Below are 20,900 nucleotides of genomic sequence, written 5' to 3'. Positions count from 1 at the left end.
AAGGATCACGTCACAGGATGGCTAATACCGGACAGATGCTAGTGCTTCAACAGAACGAAGGTCCAATTTCGAAGCTGACAGCTTCCTGGATCTCTCTTAGCGGCCACCTGTTCTGTGATGAACTGAAATGGATTCTAATTCCTCAGAAGGCAGGAAAATGGCCACCTGTACCTCTGCCTGGGCATTTTTCAGGGTCCCCCTCATCCCGGATCGGGATCCCAGGCGAGTTAAGATAAAACCAGCAAAGACGTAAAAAAACACTGGTTTCAAAGTTGAGAAATGAGAATTGGGGCTAAAAAGCCAGAACCACTTCTCTTAGGTAACACCGTGTGAATGACCGCAAGGCAAGATGGACAGATCACCCTTAGCTACAACCCTGACTTATGCATGCTTTGCAATCCTAACACCAGATTTCTAAACTCAATAAGCTGTCTAGTTTCACCAATTGTTACGCAACGTTGTTTATGTTGTTTAACGTAAACAACTCTAACACACGGCTGACGTTAACAACCTGCTGACTCCATCTTACCCAGTACGATGCAGCCTCCTCCCTTAGACTCCTGGCCCATAGGCCAACCCCAAAGTTGAAAAATACCAACAAAAGCCACCGAATGAAGTCTCCATTCAGCAAAGACTCAGAGGAATGCAGACCTGCGGGTTCTTGGTGAAGCACTCACTCGAAGAATTACACAGCGCCGCCACTCTGGAAAATTGATGGTTCCGCTTCCTTGACGGATCCTCATGCTCGATGTACACGCGTCTCCGCAACATCACTCCCAGGCGCATTCAGAAAAATCGTTTCTCTGCTCCCAGTGTGCACATGGACTCCATTCAGTCATAAAATGCAAATAAAACACACTGGCGGTATTTCCGACAAATGACGCCCGCGTCACGCGGCTGAACTTCGCCCCGCTGATCTGCCATCAGTTGTGGGTTCATCAGCTGCTTCCTGGGAAATCTCAGCCACTTCTACATTTGTGTGCGCGGCCCTTTGTGTCCTTTCTGCGAGAACTCCCTACTTTGTGCACTGGGCAGAACCTGAACAAGGTGCGACAGCATCTGCCCTTTGAGGGGTAGCTACTTCGAGCACAGACAGGAGAGGATAAGCACATCTGGGGAGAAAACAGACACGTGGCTGTCTAACAGGGCGGTGGCAGATGTGGCCGTCGCCAGAATCATGTCGAACAGATGACGGAACAACATGACGAGCCGGAGTGACGACTCCGCTCGGAGACTTGAACCCTCGGGCGCGACAGGAGTGGGAAGTCAGGCTAAATGCCAGTGGGCGGAACCTCAGCTGATGGCCTCACCCAAGAGCACGGATGCCAAAGGGCTTGTGTCACCTGCACCCGGTACCTGCTCATTATGAAGTGAAACTGACAAAAACGGAAGAATAAAAAAACCCAGTCTATGGTCAACACACAAGCGCACTTGTCTGTACACCACATGTGAAACTTGCATCACCAATACCCCCGGCCATATCAGGCTGACCTTTCGGTACCTCCCTGAGCACATTTCCATCCACCGGTCCTTCACTGATTCATCTGATTGTGCACTACCAATCAAGCATCTTCCATATGCACATACTTCACAATGTGTTTTACCATTAACCCCGGGGAAGAGAGAATTAAAAAATAAAACATTAAAATTTATATATATATATATATATATATATATATATATATATATATATATATATATATATATATATATATATATATATATATATAGTAGACAACAGTGGGTTTCCACCACAGGCCTGAAACTAACCCAGATTTCCAGCTAGATGTACAAACAGATCAGTGATACGTCGGTGCATCTCCGAAAAAGTGCTGCTTTGTGGTTCGTACGGAACCCTTCTCTCGTTACGATGGGGGTGAGTTACACCGAACCAGCTTTTGCTGATGGAGCGTAGACGGAAGGAGGGGGGGGTTCCCCTCAGTAATTTTTGCTGATCGGGAGGTGGTGGTGGTGGGGGGTTTAAACTAGTAATTTTACTAACTACAGAATTAATTAGTTGCTAATATTTTTTTTTTGTGGGGGGGGGGGGGGGGGATTTCCAGACCCATTGTTTCAGGCCTTGGATGTGTCTGCCGGCTTCCCCGGTTGCCTTTCACATGCCACGTCCTGAGTTCACCCTTCACTGCGCCTGCAATATCGTCAATACAGCAAAGTCGCTTTTGTTACTCCCGGCCACTTTCATGACCTGGATGTTAACCCTGGACGGCACAAACCCGCATCCGAGCAGATGCACGTATACACCAAACACGGCCTATAGCCAGGCTTTACTGCCTGGCAGAAACATCCAGGCCACCACACCTGACAATAAATGAAGATTCGCAGAGGTTGCAGGCAGTCACCACCCTGATCTTGGCCTACCTTCTTTGCTGGCATCCAGTCTTCAATTAACAAAACGTCAGCTGGGTATTTCACATACAGGAGACACGCAGAGCCGCTCCCCCTTTCCCTAGTGACATCGACCGCCAAAACAGAGTTCCACTGTTTACACAACAACACGCAGCCTCACTTCTTAATTGGACACTACTTATAGCAGCTACTGCTAGCAGGTGGCTTGCCAACTGCATCACGGACTGAGGGCCTTTCCCTCTAGGTGGTCGTGCTGGCAGGAAGTCAGTGAATTTCAGTTCATGTCTAAATAATAAACAGAACCGCAAAAAAAGCACTCCATGACTTTTCCAGCCCTGTCAGCTGTTTTACAAGTCTGACAAACAAAACAGAGGATTTTGACCAGGCTGAGCTGTAAATAGCTGTAAATAAGCTGCCCCCGCTTCGATGTTTCATGCTGGATGCTTGGTTTGGGGGAGGAGCCTCATGAGGAGCAGTGGTGTGAATCTATATGCAGTTCAGCGTCCGAGGACAGACCACCTCGTACAGACATCCATGTAGAGATACACTGATGCCTATGGCTGGATGGTCCAATTAGGCCATGTGGACAAACGTTACCAGAACACTCCAGGACCCCCTGGATACAATATAACACCGCAGCTATGGAGGACAACCAGGACACTGTTCTGATATGAAGACCAGATTGGGGCTTTTTCCTCTAAAAACTCTTGGATCTGGAACCATAGTTATTTATGCATTTTGGATAAGACCACCCAGCTCCTGCTGAGTGCCACTCAGCCTTACACTGACCCAGCAGGAGTGACCCAAGACGGCAAATCACCCTCAGCTCTCCACCGCTGATCCTGATGGCTCACGCTGGCGGGGGCTATCTTACCAGAGAAATCTGGAAACTGACCAATCCAAACGGCTCGTCCCGCTCTCCCAACATCCGCCATAAGTCATGAGTAGGTTTTAAGCAGAGACCGGTCACGAAACACCAGAGGACAGTGGTGGACGCTAAACCTTACTGACCCTGCCGCGGCTGTCACTTAACAGGCCAACACACCAGGAAGTTGAGACACGTTTTCTGTACAGGGTGTGAAGTGGACAGGTTCACTCAGACAGACCTGGCAGTGTCCTGAGATCACACCGTTCGAGATCTGTGAGTCAGCAGGCAGCTGTGACCCCCCCAGCATTTTTCCACTCCACGATGTAATGGTATGGAAATCCATTCCTGTCCACAAAACACACCTATTTGCAAGAGAAAACGTCAGCGGCCCCTGGATTCAGACAGTAGCAGCTCGGAGGGCAGGGAGTGCCGAGAGGTAAACAAGGAAGACGCACAAGTTCCACGAAATTATCAAAGCAGCATGATTCCAGGAATAAGCCGAAGGCAGCGCCGAGGTACAGTACATGACCATGGCCATGGAGTCTTACTTCCTTACTTATGAGTTTCACTGCAGAACCCAAGGGAGCGTGACAATGATGCCGTCAGCTGTGGCCGCTAGAAGAATCCCACGCGGCTTCTGGGAAGAGATCGACGGAGGAAAACTACAGACGACACTTGTATGGGCCACAGGTCGCTATCGTCAGGGAAGTCCGACCAAAGGGAAACGCCTGCAGGCTTCAAAGCCCAGATTCCAGGTTCCATCCCAGTGCAAATCTGCTTTTGACGAATCTGACAATTAAAACCGGTTCAAAACTGAGGACTTTCACGCTTTTCATGAACTCCAATTTGAAAAAGAAACAGCTTCGTTTAGTTTCCAGCATCGCAATATTTGTGTACAAGATGTACCCCTATATAATGCACCCAGCGGTTCCTCTCAGACCAAGCTCTCAGAATAACCCCGTAACACAGCGGCATTCGCATTCCCAAAACAGGCCATTCCTCACCATCATAATCACAGGGGGTTTCTCTCCAGATGGCCCGACTGGGCCCTTGACCCTGACCGCGAGCCTCCAAACCCCAGTCAGCGTCTCCTTCCCCCACCCATCGCCTCAGGAGTGCCAAAAATCCACAAATTCACATCCTCACTGCTTGTCAAAAGCTGCAGACGAAGACAAAGTCCAGAAACTTCAACTGGAGTGATGCTTAAATAAATCCACAAAAAGAAACCCCCAGCTGCATGTGGGGACTCGCAGGCCAGACAAAAGACGGCCTTCACTCCTGGACAAGGCCCAAGAAAATGTGGACGGCCAGACGGCAGGCAGGGGCTCCGCAGAAGTCCTGACAGAACACGAGGACGTAGGCCAGAGCTTGAGAGCATGGCTGCACGTCTCCTCGGCTAAGGTACGGGGGGGTTGGTAGTCACACAGGACAGTCAACAGGTCTGTGATTTACAGGGCCATTGTTCAAGATCAGATGCTCCATATTGTCAAGGCTTTATTCATTTGGCACTTATGTTCTTTCTTCCTTTAATCTGGCTGTACAGTTTCTTTTGGGAAGGTAGGCAGCTGGGACACCGGTCGGACCCTAACAGAGCACCGGGACATCTCTCTTCTCCGTCTTTCTTGTTTTGACAGAAGCGGCAGAGAAGAGAGGTTGACTAATGTTAAGGCATGTCTGCTGAGAAGAGACGTTACCTGCTTTTCCTGCTTAGGAACGTGGCCCCAAGCAGGAATGGAGGGAGGGAGAGAGGGAGCCAGATGGATTGGCCATCAATGTGATGGTGTTTAGGTGACCTGCTCTGCATGGAGGTGATGACAACAAAGATATGCCTGCAGAAGCGTGGCGAGCAGAAACATGCTATCCCTGTACGGGAAGTTTGCAGTCACACCAAAGTCAGGAAGAGGGGGACTTATTTTTCCCTCCAAAATATGCAACAGCTAGGAAATGAATTCAGCATAAGCATTCTGGCCTTGTCTGGTCAATTTGGGGAGAGAGTTTCATCTCACTCATTAAGGGTGTTAATGAGGTTCCCCTAACCCATCTAGTTAGCTGGGATTTCAGAGATCCTACACTGAGAATTTTTGATGGACCAGAACGAGTTGTCATCCTCACTTCCAGAGAAAGATCCATGTTCAAGACACAGTTCTGTAGAGCTTCATTCCTCAAGACCGGACAGATCGGAAAACAGGGCCTCTGAGAGACTGATGCTATCGAGCGATGAAACACAGCACACCCGCATGCAGCTTAAAGGCGAGCAGAGAGAGAGCCAGAGCAGCTTTCTGCTGACCTGGCCAAAGACAAACGACACAGGCTTTAATGCTGAGAGGCCGCATCATTCCAAGCGCCCACCCCCCACCCCCGAAAAACTCCTGGAATGTCGAGAATCAAAGCGTCACCAATATGCCACTTTGGAGACAGGACACCAGGCTAAAAAAAGTGTCACAAGACCGCTGGTAAGAAAAAAAATTACTAGTATCCATGGAAAGGGGGAGGAGTACAGAAAACAGGCTTGGTATTACCCTTTTTGGGAAGCCAGGGGTGGGGGTGGGTATGGGGGGGGGGGGGGAAATCACAGCTGCAATTTCCAGCTCAAAAAATCTGAAGCATACTGTACAGAGGGCTGTAATTAGCTTCCTTGCACTGTGTCCCACACCCAGTGAGATCAACTCGCCAAAAATGCCTCCCTCAGGAGACAGGGCTGAACTCCACGCACACGCACGCGTGCAGGCTGGGGCAAGGGGGCGGCTCACTCTCACCCATCGCAGGAGGGACAGCCCCCAGCTCAAGCCCACCGCCCCGAACGACCTGAAAGGGATGTTTATGTACAAGATGTCAGCCAACAAATACGCTTGGCAATGTAGCACAAGGGATGAAGAAAACGAGCCCGCTGTATTTTACGATCCTACGGCCCAAGAAGAACTTATTTTGTCTGGAGTGGCAGAGATGGGTGGGGCTGGTGGGGGGGGTGTAGAGAACCGTCCGGTAATTTCCCCCATCATCGAGCGAACGCTGCCAGGGCGGCCACAAAAACGCAGCTTTGATGTCCATGATTGGCTACCAATCCCGAACACAAAAGGCCGTGGCCAATCACCAAAGTCTGCTCTCGGACGGGGGAAAAAACAGGGAGCGCACTGCCCTAAACTTGGGGCCTCCCCTTCCCCTCCGGGACACCTCTGCCTGCCTGCATATCACTGGCATTAAACTGGGAGGGGTTCAAAAGCAGAGCAACACAAACAAGATGACGTCGCAGGAATCATTAATGCCAACGACTTCACCAGGGCTGCCCCACAAAGCCTATCAGCACGGGCCCAATATTACCGGTTTACACAGATTACCGGAAGCTGAACTAACCTGCCTAATTCAGTCCATTTTATGGCAATGGGGTGACAGTGTTACATTAACATGAGAGGAGGTCGACCCATCAACAAGGCCGAGTCCGTCCATCTCCACATCGCCATTAAACGTCAGGTATGATTTAACCTTCCAACCCGGACCGTGTCTGACCGCGGTACCCTGCAGAGGCTGGACCCCGGTCTCGGCGAAGTCCATTTAATATCCGATGCCATTTGCTAGCGTGTTGAATATAGTAACAGTTCAGGGAGCGTTTTAATTCTCTGCTCCTTCACGAGTGCTTAAGGTGTTACTCGGAATTATGGGGGAACGGAGCAGCTGCTGAGTGATTCTGGCACGTTAGCGAGGCAGGAAGGCGAGCCAGCAGTTATAGGAACAAAACGGTGACCCTAGAACGCGAACGGAAACCCTGTCATAGCTGAGGTCAAACTGCCAGGACCTGTCAGGCGGGTCACACCGCGCCTGGCTGCCCCCCCATCCGATGATCACCACGCAGATGCAGACAGACCCCCAGCTGGGCATGACGGAAGCATTTCTGCATGTTTTCAGTCCCCAATTTGACCCCACACCTCTTGTTACCAAAACGCTACCCTCTAGGTGAAACCCTACAACCCAGACTAACACGGTGACATTTCTGGATTTTGTCCTCAGTCTTTGTCCGCTGGATATCAGAGCTTCCTACAGCCCCCCGCCCCCCCCCCCCCCCCCCCCCCCCAGCCGAGTCAGGTTGACATTTTACTGCCGTACTGGCCTCATGCAAACCAGCAGTGGCATGTCCATCATGTTAGGATGGTGAAATCTCTTCCATTTCCGTTTGTCCTTTTTCTCTCCCCACCATACAATACCCCCCCCCCCCCAACTCACTCAGAGCAGGCTTGCTTCAGTGGTGGTCAGTATTATAAATAACTATGATGTCAGCGCCACACAGGAACAAAACATGCAGAAATGCCCCCAAGTCTCCTTCCCCAAGTTCTGCAGATACTTTCGGCCCACAGGTGTCACAGCCTTGTACAATGCCCTTTAAGGCACCCAGCAAAATATTAATGTTCTCATTCACACTTATTTTCTAGAAAATAGGAGCGAGAGAATCTCTGCTCATTTCAATATCAAGAAGTACTGTAACACAGGAGGACAAGCGACAGCAAAACGACAATAAACACTCCTATGGAAGGGGTATTTTGGCTTCATGATGCCCATTAATTATTAACTCTTGATACAATAAACATTGGAATGCCCTAGATAGAAGCTTTACCAGCCAAACAAGCGACAAAAAAAACATTTTCGACTCCCAAGCTGAGCAGCATTCAATGTACAAAGTAAAATATCACAAAACATCCAGCAAGAGAAACAAGCGATATTCACACCTTTTAGATTAGGTTGTATTTTTTCATTATTTAATTCCCGCTTTCGTATAAACAAGAACCGTCGTTCACGGCATTGCCTTTACTACGGATTAAAGACAAAGGCGAAGGTTGTCATTTACCTTTCAAGCCACCGGGAAGATTACGATCTTGACTTTTACGGATCAGCTGGCAGGAAAAACAAAAATCCCTAAAGATAAAGCCGCCGGCCGCTACGCCCTTTTTAATGCCTTCACTTCGGCGCGTTAAAGCCCTCCGGAAGCGGACAGGTGCGCCGCTCAAAGTGCGTCTGCCAGGGGTTACGGGAGTCCGGCTCCCGGAGCAGCGCCGGACCAGGCAGCGTATCCACATGGAGCCGAGTGGTAGTCGGGGAAAGGTGAACTGCCTGGCTGCGATCGCCGCTCCCCCCGTCATCTACGCCAGACACCCCGGCCATCGCAGGATTAAGCTACTCAGACCGAGCTTTACAAAGGGGATCCAACATAATATATTAAAAAACAAACCCCGCAGGACCATGTGCTGAAGTCATGTCAAGCTGTTGAAACGGGGGGGGGGGGTATATTCTTTGCGCTGCCGCGATACAACACGAAATTGCACAAACCAGTCATCAGTAGACTCTGCTTATATATTACTTATTTTTATTCCCAAATTTAAACATTTTCCTACGTCTTTTCGACGCAACAAACGACCTGGGACGACGAAACGAGCGCATACCGGCGCACAACAGGCGGCTGCGCTCATGGCATCTATTAATCATTAATAACTATAATAAGAGTGATAATAATAGCTGGGAAACTGCAAGAGCTTCAACACAAAGCATTTGTGGGGAAGAAGAGACGCCGTACAAACTGCAAGAGGAAGCTCGCTTAGACTTGCGTTTGGTCAGACGGCGGCAATAAGAGGCTTACGAGGCGGATATCCTACATTACAACCTCCCAGCAAAACAGAAACCCGGCAATGAAATTTTAATTGAAACAAGGCCAAACGCCCGGAGACGGTTATCTGCATGGGTTTCGCCATCTTTCGAGTAGTTAAACCTAATAAAAATTATTTCATATTCACACACGTTGGAAAACAAGGGGACGACGCACTTCAGCACTCACAGGATAAACTCGCAGCCTTTTGTCGGCACTCCGGGGCTGACAGCCGCCTTCTTCATTATTAGGCAATTTCATTATAAATGGTAATTTCCAGCTTTGCGGCGAGCAAAAGTCGCCAATTATTCGCGAAGATTGGCGTGTGTTGGTTATTTTTGTTTTCTTTCTTCCTTTTAATTTGGTTATTTTCCGGGCGGATATCGCATCTACTTAAGCGTCGCTCACGTCCCTAACCCCGGAGGATCAGGTGCAGTAAATAAACACGCTCCCTCCACCCCCCAAAGCCACCCCCGCCGTCTACAGTCCAACCAAAGAAATCGCTGGACAGCAGAGTAAAACCTGCGTCCTTCTTGAAAATACAGTATTTACTCGACTCCGATGCCCCCCCCAACAAGCGCCCTCCTGGCCCGATGGGGCATCCGCTAACCCGCGTCTCCGGGTGCACTGACCCTGCTAGATCAGCCTTTAGACACCGACATTATGTCTTAAAAGAAATAAATGATGGCATCTTAATGATATCGCTCTAAACCTCATGTTGCTGTTCCTGTATTTTCTCTCTCCCCCCCATCCAAGTTCACCCCACGTAAAGAAAAAGTTAAACGTCAGTTCGCTCAACGCTGGTATTTAATACAAGAGCCACTGCACCTTGTACTATTTCCTCTGTCTCTTAAAAATCTTTTGGGGGCGAGAAAAAGAATTAAAGGGGTATACTGACCACTCGTCTTCTGTCTCCTCACTTGTAGGAAGCCCACGTTTTTTTTCTCTTCAAAAAACATGAAGTCCGCCTGCGGCAATTGAGACTTTCGATTTGTCTTTCAAAAAATATAGTTTGACTTCCTGGCTGAACCGTAGATAGGGTTTTTTTTCTTTCCACTGCACACGGGCCCTGCGACGCCGTGACAGCGGCTTTCAGACGGAAATAAAGAAAAGACAAGCAGACGAATTAGTTAAGACTGCGCCGGGGATCGTTACTTTGCCTCCTGCGACTCTTAAAGCTGCGACGGGACTCCGTCCGTCGCGTTTGCTCATATCATTGCAAGTTGTCAATGCATCTTGGAGGAAAAATAAAAATAAAAACGTAGCGTACGCTCTGCTCCGGTGTCTTATGCTCTCAAACTTAGCGGGGCTGCTCATGCAACGCGTCGCAATCAGCAAATGGCTAGCATAGGCGTGTGGATTGCCTGGGGATGAGGCTGAAATCATCCGCAAATTCCCCCATCTAATTCCGAATAGTCCAACGCACAAGTAAAGCTGAGGTCGATTTGATCTCAATTTACCTTTTATGACGTACGGTTTAAAAAAAACATCTACTTTTTGTTGTATAATGACTAGCAAAAAGGAAGCTGTAAAATGTTTCCAGGCTAAAGGTGTAAGCTTTCCTGTCTATATTTAGTGTACTGATAAAATGACTGATCATTGATTAATTGACTCCTTTTCGAGACGTTTATTTTATTTAAGTATGCGACAAAGACACTGAACCATCAAATAAATCTAAAAATAAATATAGAAACCATTAAATGTCGAAATACTCTTTTGAAAAATATAAAATTATGTTGTTTTCTGAACAAAGGTTGGGTTGTTATTCTTTCCAAATATTAAGGTATGACCAAATCGGATGAAAACACCATACAGGTGAAATAACAGCAGTTAGTCAATAGCTGGACACATGTTCTACTGCCACCTGCTGTCAATATTTAGTATCGCTTAGTTAATTATAGATATGGGTGTACAATTTAAAACGATTAATTCAACCTCTCTTTATATCTGATATGTGCTTTAAAATTACATATATAACATAAATTCATAGTTCATTGTTTTGTTTGTGACCGGTCTATGTCATGCTCGCTTTATTTAGCTGATAGACCTACCTTATAAATGCAGGTGATCAGAATATTGTATAAATGTAAAATATTTCAGGACGGGATGTTTTCGTGTGTTCGTACGTCGTGTGTGAGTACATGAAATATTCAGCAAAAACAATACGTTTACTATAAATTTTATTGGAAGTTGGAAGAGTAAACTACAGTTCCCATGGAACCCCATGACAGATAGGCAGTTCAAATAAAATAACAAATTGTCCTTAATGATATGTTAAAATATCTATTGATAAGTTCATATTCAGCATAAGTTAATACTCTCTTTGTTTTGGTTTTTATTAATAGCAAAAAAGAAGCGGGAACATGATGAAAAATGCGTATTCTACTTGAGTACCATGCAGTAGATGTCCCTTTAAAGTGCCTTTAAAATTTTTCAACATACATTCGTTTCAAGTAAGTTTAGAAAATATGAATAAAAAATAAAAGCTAAAACTTTGTATGTAGTGTGTATTTAATGAAGAAAATGGGAAACAAGAATTTTAAAGTATATAATTTTACTTTTTTTTTCATCAGGCAAAATATCGGAACGCCTATTAGAGGACCCTTGGTAGTTCGGGGCGCTGTTTCTCTTTTTGTTGTTTTAAGATGCATATATTCTGAATAGATACGGTTTATGGGGTGTTGTTTACATCCTTCATTAAAAATAATATTATCGATAAACAAAGTAAAATGGCTTCGACTTTGTTGTCGCCCGTGGTGGACTATTACAACGATGAGGAGGATCTTGACAGTATGGAGGATGAGGATGATCGGAGTTTCAGAGGGAGAGATTCGGAGGAAGGTACTTAGCCATCGAGTGCGGCGACCGCTTAGCCAAACAGTAGCACTACCGGCTGTCCGGTTTAAAATGTATTTAAAAACTTGACTTGCGTTCCTGAGTTTTGGAAATCGTTGATCTTTCTGACCGCCACCGTAGATTGTTTTGCACAGCATCGTTTAGATATATGATGAACCAGCCTGACCCTTGAATTGTGATTCTAGTTAGCTCGCCAGCTAGTCAGTGTGTGCTTAAAATCCTGTAAGACTGTAGAGTTTGTCGTGTTTTGTACCTAAAGGTGTTTAACCAATACAGGCACTGGCATAAAGAATGGCACGGGAGTGCGGGCGTGGTACAGTCAAATAGTCAGGCAGCTTTTTTTATTTAGTTTGTTGGTTTAAATGGTCGTAGACCGTGATGTGTTGTGGAACTTTACTGCTTTTTGACAGTACAAAATAGCTTAGTTTTACTTTCTGGTTTTCTTTAATCAACTTGGCAAAATTACATCTTTCTCATTGCCAAATGTAAGGGACTTGTGATTTCTTGGGAGACACCCATCGCTAAGAACAAGAAATCAAATATATTTCCCAGAAGTATGAGCTTTAGAATCATGTAACAGAACTGCGTTCTGAAATGTAAACGTGAAAAGAAGCAGAGGCGGAACTGACCTGTGTTAGGAGGTTAAGCGAAGCTGCCATTGGCTTTTAGGATGCGGGAGCTTCGCGTCTATTGGATACGGCTGCTGTCTGTCAAACGCATTGGAGGCGTGACCGGTCTCCGCAAACCTTAGTGTCGTGTGACCGGTAACTGGTCCAAGTGGCTGGTACCGGGTGGGCGCCTTAAACTATCCGGTTAACGCCTTACTTTATTATTATCATTTTGAATCAACAACCCAATTACATACCTTTACTTAATGTACTGCGGCGTCTGCATTTTCTCTTTATTTTTGTATTATTATTATTATCATTATCATTGATTGCTGGCTGAATAACTAATAAGGAAGTGATATTTTCCCACGAATGGATTTTGGAGCATTTTAACGCGCACTATGGTTAGTAAAGGTAACGTGGAAAACACCGTATCCCTGCATTGCGTGATGACTCTGCGGCTTTCGCTAGTTTTTAAATCCCCCTCCGTCGCAGGCAGGACGATAGATGGAGATCGGGCTTCGCAACCGTGCGTGACACCATTTCGTTTCCTACCCTTTTTTAGCTCGTTGCAGTAGTTGTGTCCCAGAAAAACCGTGCATGACGGACCGTGAAGCCGATTGTCGCGGTAGTTAAATAAGTTTTAACGCGAGGTTAGTGCTGTAAGTGGCACGGCTGTCCTGAGCTGAAATGGTCATCTCTGGCTTCGTTGGGAAGACATTACTGGCGATCTGACGTTATCATGTCACCGGACGAAGGCTGTGCATTAAACTGTAAGATACTGCACATTGTATAACTGCGTCTTGTATACATGCCGCATGCTGTACCTATATATAGATATCGGTGCCTGCCTCGTTAATGAAATTTATGCTTCCCGATGCCGTGAAGCATAGGATTCAGACTGTTACACCGACTAAAATATGTCGATTAAGTATTCTGAATGTGTTATGTAACGTATTATGAATATATTTGGCTGTGAGATTGCGTTTGTGTACGTGCACATTTAACGCTGTGTTCCGTATCACGGTACATAATGATCAAGCGGGACAGATCGAGCTATTAAAATAGACCTAAGAAGGATATTTCCGCGTATAATATGTGCGCTGGTTCTGTGTTGTGAGACGATCGTGGATGAGTTGCTGGAAATGCACATTATCGCTGAAGGTAACTGGAGTTCGGGGCGCCTCGCCTCGCTGAAATATTTGATCGCTTTCGTTTCTACTGCGTTTTGTAATCCGCGTTTTGCTGGTCGGTTGCTTGGTCGTGAGAATTTTCCTCTTATTTGATGGTTTCTAATGTTATGCCAATTATTGTGTGAAATGAGTCCGCTGTCGGCCTGTCCTCCCGAAGTCCTTTGAGGGATTTGTTCCAAGCAAAACAGTGTATTTGGACATAATCTCTTTAGCTCTGAGCCTTAAGATATTGATAGATTCCTCGCCGCAGTCTGTTTCCATTGACCCGGTGTTGTCCAGGCTAACGGCATGATGTCTCTGGAGGGATAGTCGGAGTGGGTCCTTTTCCCATGGAAAATGAGAGCAGACTGACCGAGCTGAAGTTCCCTGACTCTCCCATCTCTTTTGGCAGACACGGAGGATGCCAGTGAGACGGACCTGGCCAAGCACGACGATGAGGACTATGTGGAAATAAAGGAGCAGTAAGTGGCCATGTCCCACTTAATTTGTGTCCTGTTTTAAAGCAGATTACGAAAACATGCCATAGAAGCAGCAGCCCGCGTGGTGGTGAAGGACATGAATTTGTGATGCAACACTCACTGGCAAAAGCTGTTATAGCTTTGATAAGGTCCTTTACGATTAGGCCCAGTGAAATGTATGGCTGTAGACAAGGGTGATGGAGGTGAGCTGTATTTCTGAGTGATGGTTTCAGCCTCATAAAATGCTTTAAAGGCGTAATCCCAACCTGCTGTGCTCCAGTTGGGTGAATGTGAAAATCTGGAGTGGGCTTTTTCATTGGGGGTGGCCACAGAGCGCCAGGATCTACAGCCATGCTTGATGGATCGGGCTGCCAACTAGGGACTCCTGCCAAGCGCTTTGTGTAACTGGGGCGTTACAGATTTGGGTGGTATGGGGGTCTTCTAGGCGGCTTTTTTTTAAAGCAGTCATGTCCTACATCACTGATTTTATGTAGCTTAACCCAAGGGTTATTCTTTGAATTGGATCGAATAATGTCTGCATGTGTATATGTAGATTATATAACCTTCCCCATCCCTGACTCTGTTGATCAGCTTAACTGTGATCTTTTTTATAACTTAAAAGGATGTACCAAGAAAAATTGGCATCTCTGAAAAGACAACTGCAGCAGCTCCAGGAAGGTAATGGGTCTAAACCCCTCTCCCGCCTTTCGAAATTCAGCAATACGTAGAGTTGATGCTGATGAGCACATCAGGAGTATCAGTTAACTGATTACTGAATTGTGTAATTAAATTGTCACAATCTAAAACTTGTGTTTTAAACTTGACAAAACATTTCTCGCGTTGTATAGGCGTTGTTCCAAAGTAGCAATTTACAACTTAGCCAAATTGTCGGAGATGATGCATAATTAACATGAAGGGCAATCAGCAGCTTCTTACTAAAATGCGATGGCTTTTCCTCTCAGGCACGCTGCAGGAGTACCAGAAGAGGATGAAAAAGCTGGATCAGCAATACAAGGAGCGGCTTCGAAATGCAGGTGATGCAGGGCCTGTCTGTGCCCCCAGGGGGCACCACAAGGCAGCTAGACGCATGTCTTTTTAGATTTGGCTTCTCTACCGTCACCCATCGGAAAAATGAATTCTGTGCTGATGACTATTGGAGCAGTAAGTCTGATGAAAATTTGAATAGCCTTCAAGAGAGGTCCGCAGCCTGACTAGTAATTATCCACTGATGCTGAATAATATGCAGCAAAGAGTTGCCCTGCAGAATTAATCTGATCTGTTATATCTTTCTCTCCAGATCTTTTTTTCCAGCTCGAGGTAAGATTGTATTGATCATACCCCACGTTTTATTACATACCAGCATACGCTTTTTGATTTAGCGTCATTTTGGGAATGAACCAATCTCTTTGTAACGCGATGTGCTTGTAAGTTATTAGTAGTGTTTCCGAGTCTCTCTCTGCCTGCTTTGCCCTCCTGACTTGCTGTGATGATGTCGTTTACTTCCACACCACCAAGTTAAAAGTTCATCGCGAACAGTTTAAGTGAAGACTCGGCAGCTAATTGCGATTTACCCCCCTTATTCGATCCGGGCGTTTGATCTGTGGTGGGGGAGCCTTCAGGACGTGTCTCTTCGTTATAGACTGATCAGGTGGAGCGGAATTACATCAAAGAGAAGAAGGCCGCAGTCAAGGAGTTTGACGATAAGAAGGTGGAGCTGAAGGAGAACCTAATCGCCGAGCTGGAAGAAAAAAAGAAGATGATCGAAAACGAGAAGTTGACCATGGAGCTGACTGGAGGTAGGATGCACAATGAGCTAATTGTTGGGTCTGCTTTGCATCATGTAGGTTTTTAAGAGGGTTTGGCTGCCCTAGATGTCGTCTGTTCCTGCTGTCAGTGAGGTTCTTCTGCTAAAAAGAACATGGTCTCAAAGTGTTTTGGAGTTAATGAGCTTTTTCCAATTAAAATGTGGGCATTTGAAGGCTTTGCTGAGTATATCTTTTCGGAATATGGATTGTCTAAATGCTGAATAAGTTTTTTGTGAATGGGAATGGATTTACATGTGACCATACAAGCTGGTAGTCCTTCATCAGAACCCCTTGGTTCTTAAGAGCCTCTCCTGTTCCTCTTCCTAGATTCCATGGAAGTGAAGCCAATCATGACCAGAAAGCTAAGGAGAAGACCCAATGACCCAGTTCCAATCCCAGACAAAAGGCGCAAGCCAGCTCCAGATATCCTTCGTGTCTGGCCAGCAGATCGCACTGGTGTTTTCAACTTAGTTCAGATCCATTCAGACATTGTTGGTGGTTGTGAATTTTTTCGTACCTCCAGTTTTCTGCCTTGACTCCCTGCACCTCAGTTAAACTACCTGCTCACAGAGGAGCAGATAATGGAGGACCTTCGCATGCTCAACAAGGTTGGGGAATCGATCTTCGTCTTAGATTTGACATTCGATGTTAGTGAGGTTTGTTCGAGGTCTAGCGAATGTTCTAGAACTGATATTTATGTATACCTCCCCCTCCCCAGCTGAAATCGCCCAAGCGTCCAGGTACGTATTTGATTTAAAAATTTATTCGTTAACAATTTCGGCTACGGGTGAATGGTAGCTTGGCTTAAGCCACCACTGTGGGTTTACTCACCCTAGGCGATCCGTACCGTGCCCAAGCACGTTTGACCCCCATAGTCCTAGTTCGTTTGACTAGTGTGTTCGCTTTGTGGCTAAAGCACACTTGGGCTTGGGTGAAGAGGTGAGCCTGGGCATGGTTCAATTGGACTTGGGCACGAGACACAATGTCCGTGATGCGACTGTCACACTCATGCACACATTTACACTATTCGAGAACCGAACCTGGAAGGAACAAATCTGGTAGGCTGTGCAGATCGGGTAGCGACAAATAATTAGTAAACATTGTGGCTAACGGATCACTTTGGTCTTTTTGGAGTTTTTGCTGGAAATTTAGGCTGACAACATTATCTGGGAATAACTGGATGCAGTGCACAAAAACTCTGAGATATCTGGTAATATAGCCCCATATCTTTTTATGTGTGCAGCACGATTAAGTGAAAATCACTTCGTTGCACATTCGAAAAATATAGAAGGAGGCCATGTGTCATTGAGCCAGACTTCATATAAGCCACAAAATAAGGACATTAATCATAAGGTCCATTGTGCTGTGCGATGGCGCTTTTCTTCCTATTTTCTTCAACACAGAAAGTGCAGACCAGTGGGGCTGGGGGAGGGGGTGGGGGGACAATAATACTCGGAGACGATACGAGGCAACCGGGGGAAATGTGCGTAGGCTCTTATAATAGTCCCCACCCTCCCAATCTGAAGCATGAAACGGAAGTCTCTGTAATGAATCATTAAAATAAACCAGACAGTATAGCAGAACAGAACATACCCCCTTCCTGTGAAGTCCAGATGCTTCAGGCTCACAGCTCATCAAAGGGCATGGTAAAGTGAAGTGCCCAGGGGTGACTAGCAGGCCGGCACTGCTCCATGGGCCTACAGAGAGCCTGCTGGGGCTCGCAAAGCTAACTTCTGCTCGGATGCGCCTCCTTGCACCAGCTTCGCCCTCGTCCCCAGAGCACCTTCCCAGCACACCGCTGGAGACGCCATCCCAACGATATGAAGCCCGGATAGAGGAGGGAAAGCTCTACTATGACAAAAGATGGTAGGTATTTGTTGTTGCATATTTTATTTAAATAAGTCATCAAGTCTTTTTGTATACTTCTGTCACTTTGGGAGGGTTTAATGCCATGGTTGATTTTTGGATGCGATTCTACCATCTACCACTAGATGGTGCCATTAGCTTTTGGGAAAAACAAAAACGTTTCAAGGTTACTTTGTCATCAACAGATGTGGACACATACATAGTGAGATGAGACAACGTTTCTCCATCGACTGCGACACAACATACATCACCATATAACAAAACACAATGTGCGACAACTACAAAGACACTAAACAGTGCAACCATATAATAATAATTTAGGGCCGTGGAGGTACTTTCTGCACACAAATTAAAATATAACCAGCTTAATGTAAGTGTCAGAGAACCATCTAACAGCATGATGGATATGGGTTATTGCACGCAAGGTAAATATAGCGGCATCGTTTGAGTGTTACATCTGACGTCATACACTGTAGATGAGATGAAATGTGACTAAATACTACACACGGAGTGATTTGGCAGCCTTTGAGTAAGCATTGAGTTATCATTGACAGAATATAACTGTGCATATTGTAATAGTAGTGATACACAGTAGGTAAAGTGTAGGTGCCATTGAAATAGTAATGGAATTGTTGTGGGGTACATGGTGAGGTAGCCTGCTAGAATGGTAATTGGCTGGGCAGAGATTTTAACATGAATATGCATTAAGGATTCTGACGGCTTGTGGTATGAAGCTGTTGCACAATCTGGTGGAACCAGCACGCCGGCTTCGATACCGTTTACCAGACTGCAAGAGAGGAAGTAGCCCATATAGTGGGTGGAATGGTCTCCCAGGATGTTGCTAGCTCTGCAACGGCAGCGGTCGTGGTAAATGTCCTTCAGGGGAGGTAGGGGCACTTCAATGACCTTCTTCACTGCCCTCATTACCCGCTACAGTATGTTGCAGTCTGAATCATCGCAGTTCCAGTACCAGACAGTGATGCAGCTGGACAGCAAGCTTTCAATAGTTAGAAAGTGGTGAGGATTGGAGCAGGGAGCCTGGCACTGTTTAGTTTCTTTAAGAAGTGTAGACGCTGCAGCAATTTCTTGGCTAGGGAGCCTTTGTTTAGGGACCAAGTAAGGCTGTCTGTGATGTGTGACTCCCAGGAACTTGGTGCTTTTGACTCTCTCTGCAGCGGCGCCATCAATGGTGAGAGGCAGGTGGAGGGCGTTTGTGTTTCTGAACTCCATTATCACCTCCTTCGTCTTTTCAACACTGAGAGATTATTGCACATACACCAGGCAGCAGGACCTGCCAGCTCTTCCGTGTATGAAGGGATTATAATGCTTTGCTAGTTCTGAACAGCAGATTATGATCAGTGTTTTCTGGTTGATGAGATTTTGCAGCTGGGGAAAAGACATTGACCCGAAGAGTTTTGCGACCGCCGTGCAGAATTAAGCACTTATTTTAGGAAATGAAAAAAAGAGAAAACCCTCGGAGCCCTGTTGATCACAAGTGCCTTCAATAAGTGGTGATAATGTGGTTTTAGAATATGGCTACGGCGATATTGAGGGTGAGAGCTGTTGGCAGACAGCCTGGCAACTCCGCTTAATCCATTTTGTCGGCTGTGGCACGGTTACAAACGTGGTTGAGGTGTGGAGACTGCGGCTGGTGTGTTTCCGGGCCAGAAAGGGTGTCTCTCTTGGATGATCGGGATCCAGCCCTTGGGGCTGAATGAACTGATAAGCATGATGGGGGGAATGGAAGGGGCGGGCAACTAAATAGAGGTGCGTTTGTTTGAGGGAATCATGTATCCCTTTATTCTCAAGTCTTCCCCCATTCGCTATCGGTCCCGATAAGCAGCTGTTAGAACAGGGTGCCTCAGCTCAGCCGTCTGCATATAGATCACCTTGGGATGCATATTTTGAGTCGGTGGTTAATTCTGTCCCCCTCGCCCTCTCAGCGGGTTCTCAGCCTCGACGTCCCCAGGGGGGCCATGACTCGTTTCAAACCCACACTAACAAGGACTCGCGTGGGTCAGTCTGATTGTGTGTTTAAATATTCTAAGCTCAAATGGCAGATCCCACGTGTTTAGGACCAATTGATGATGGCTTAAGAACAGTTCCGCCGCGCGTTCAGTTATTAGAGAAAGTGAACATGGTGTTCCCACAATCTTCATCTTCAAACCGCTTTTTGTGCTTTTTTTCTCCTCTCCCGCTCCCCTCAGGTACCATAAGAGCCAGGCTATCTACCTGGAGTCCAAGGAGAATGCCAAGATAAGCTGTGTCATCAGTTCGGTGGGAACGAATGAGGTGAGGGGGTGTTTGGTCGTCGCCCTGCCCTGAGCCTGTCGTTCTGTGAGCAGTGCAGTCCTACCTGCGTTTCTGTGCCAGATCTGGGTGAGGAAGACGAGCGACAGCACCAAGATGAGGATCTACCTGGGCCAGCTGCAGCGTGGCGCCTTCATCATCCGCCGGCGGTCGGCCGCTTAAGACTTCCATCCCCATCGCTGTCCCCCTCGGCCCGAGGAGCCCCCGTCAGAGTACATCAGTACGGCCTGCTTTACACACCCTCTCCCCCCTGCAGCTGTGAACTTGGCCTTGCCTCTGCTCCTTGCCTCCTGTCCCATCGGTCATGCTGACTCGTCGTCTCCCTCCGCAGGATGGGAATAGGAATCATGAAGTCGCTCACTATGAATTTGCAGCTGTGGATTACTATGGTTACAGATGCTGACATCTGTCACTTACGATCAATTTTTTAAAAATCTTGTCTTGTGTCTTTTTTTTTTTTTATTATTATTATTTATCCTGTGAGAAAACATTTACTTTTGCCAGCCATAGTATTAAATAGCAGGTATTATGTAGTTTTCTGACATTTGAATTTACTTCTAAAAAGTTTTAATTTTGGCTGGGGAAAATAAAATGACTTTGGTGGAAGGGTTTGGGACTCAGGGCCTCCTTTTCTGGGTCTGATGTTCTCCATGCAGGCTCACATCACACCTGACCTGTGTACATGTTAATAAGTTGATGAACTGTAGATGTTACTTATGGAGAAGAGCTCCCAAATGAATGTGATTTAAAAAAATTTCAAAATACTGTCCTCTTGACATCCTGGGATTTTGTCAATGCCGCTGTTAAGCTGAGTCGACCATTAAATGAACCGGTCTGGACTGGCAGGATGCAGATACCCATCGGTGCGTGTGGGAGCTGGATCCCGACTTGGCAGACTTTTCACGATACATTATTAAGCTTGCACCAATCCCAGCCTCTGCCG

General features: G+C 46.5%; 2 protein-coding genes across 8 annotated transcripts in view; one reads left to right on the top strand and one right to left on the bottom strand.

Annotated features, from left to right (window-relative positions):
- taok3a (TAO kinase 3a) overlaps nt 1-10,297 on the bottom strand; it is a 31,430-nt gene extending 21,133 nt beyond the window's left edge. Inside the window, exon 1 of one of the 3 annotated variants that reach the window (XM_048995767.1) lies at nt 9,760-10,297. The gene's annotated coding sequence lies outside the window, so the exon portion shown is untranslated. Of the gene's footprint in view, nt 1-8,069; nt 8,573-9,050; nt 9,306-9,759 lie in introns of those variants that run through there. The other 2 variants (XM_048995788.1, XM_048995777.1) reach the window with 2 other exon arrangements.
- A 1,165-nt stretch (nt 10,298-11,462) lies between these two features.
- On the top strand, nt 11,463-20,567 carry suds3 (SDS3 homolog, SIN3A corepressor complex component). Of its 5 annotated transcripts, none has more exons than XM_048995908.1 (12): nt 11,463-11,702; nt 13,910-13,979; nt 14,599-14,654; nt 14,939-15,010; nt 15,274-15,293; nt 15,616-15,772; nt 16,109-16,204; nt 16,328-16,389; nt 16,500-16,521; nt 17,542-17,647; nt 19,855-19,939; nt 20,021-20,567. In XM_048995908.1, the coding sequence occupies exons 1-12, from the start codon at nt 11,591-11,593 to the stop codon at nt 20,117-20,119; spliced, it is 957 nt and encodes a 318-aa protein (XP_048851865.1). In that variant the 5' UTR covers nt 11,463-11,590; the 3' UTR covers nt 20,120-20,567. The 5 variants fall into 5 exon arrangements, with proteins under 5 accessions (XP_048851865.1, XP_048851845.1, XP_048851860.1 ...); XM_048995888.1 differs by having other exon boundaries at nt 17,395-17,647; XM_048995903.1 differs by lacking the exon at nt 11,463-11,702 and adding an exon at nt 12,460-12,739 and having other exon boundaries at nt 17,395-17,647.
- The last annotated feature ends 333 nt before the right edge of the window (nt 20,568-20,900 follow it).

The sequence above is a fragment of the Brienomyrus brachyistius genome, chromosome 2 (genome assembly GCF_023856365.1).
Source record: "Brienomyrus brachyistius isolate T26 chromosome 2, BBRACH_0.4, whole genome shotgun sequence".
Taxonomy (NCBI): Eukaryota; Metazoa; Chordata; class Actinopteri; order Osteoglossiformes; family Mormyridae; genus Brienomyrus; species Brienomyrus brachyistius.
Note: the sequence above shows the minus strand (reverse complement) of the source record. Positions and strands in the feature narration are given on the sequence as shown.

Excerpts from the sequence above, each read along its gene's own strand:
- suds3 (XM_048995888.1), top strand. The coding sequence starts at position 11,591 with ATGGCTTCGACTTTGTTGTCGCCCGTGGTGGACTATTACAACGATGAG. Across the intron at positions 15,294-15,615 it reads ATCTTTTTTTCCAGCTCGAG|ACTGATCAGGTGGAGCGGAA; the intron begins GTAAGATTGTAT and ends TCTTCGTTATAG. Across the intron at positions 16,522-17,394 it reads GAAATCGCCCAAGCGTCCAG|ATGCTTCAGGCTCACAGCTC; the intron begins GTACGTATTTGA and ends TGTGAAGTCCAG.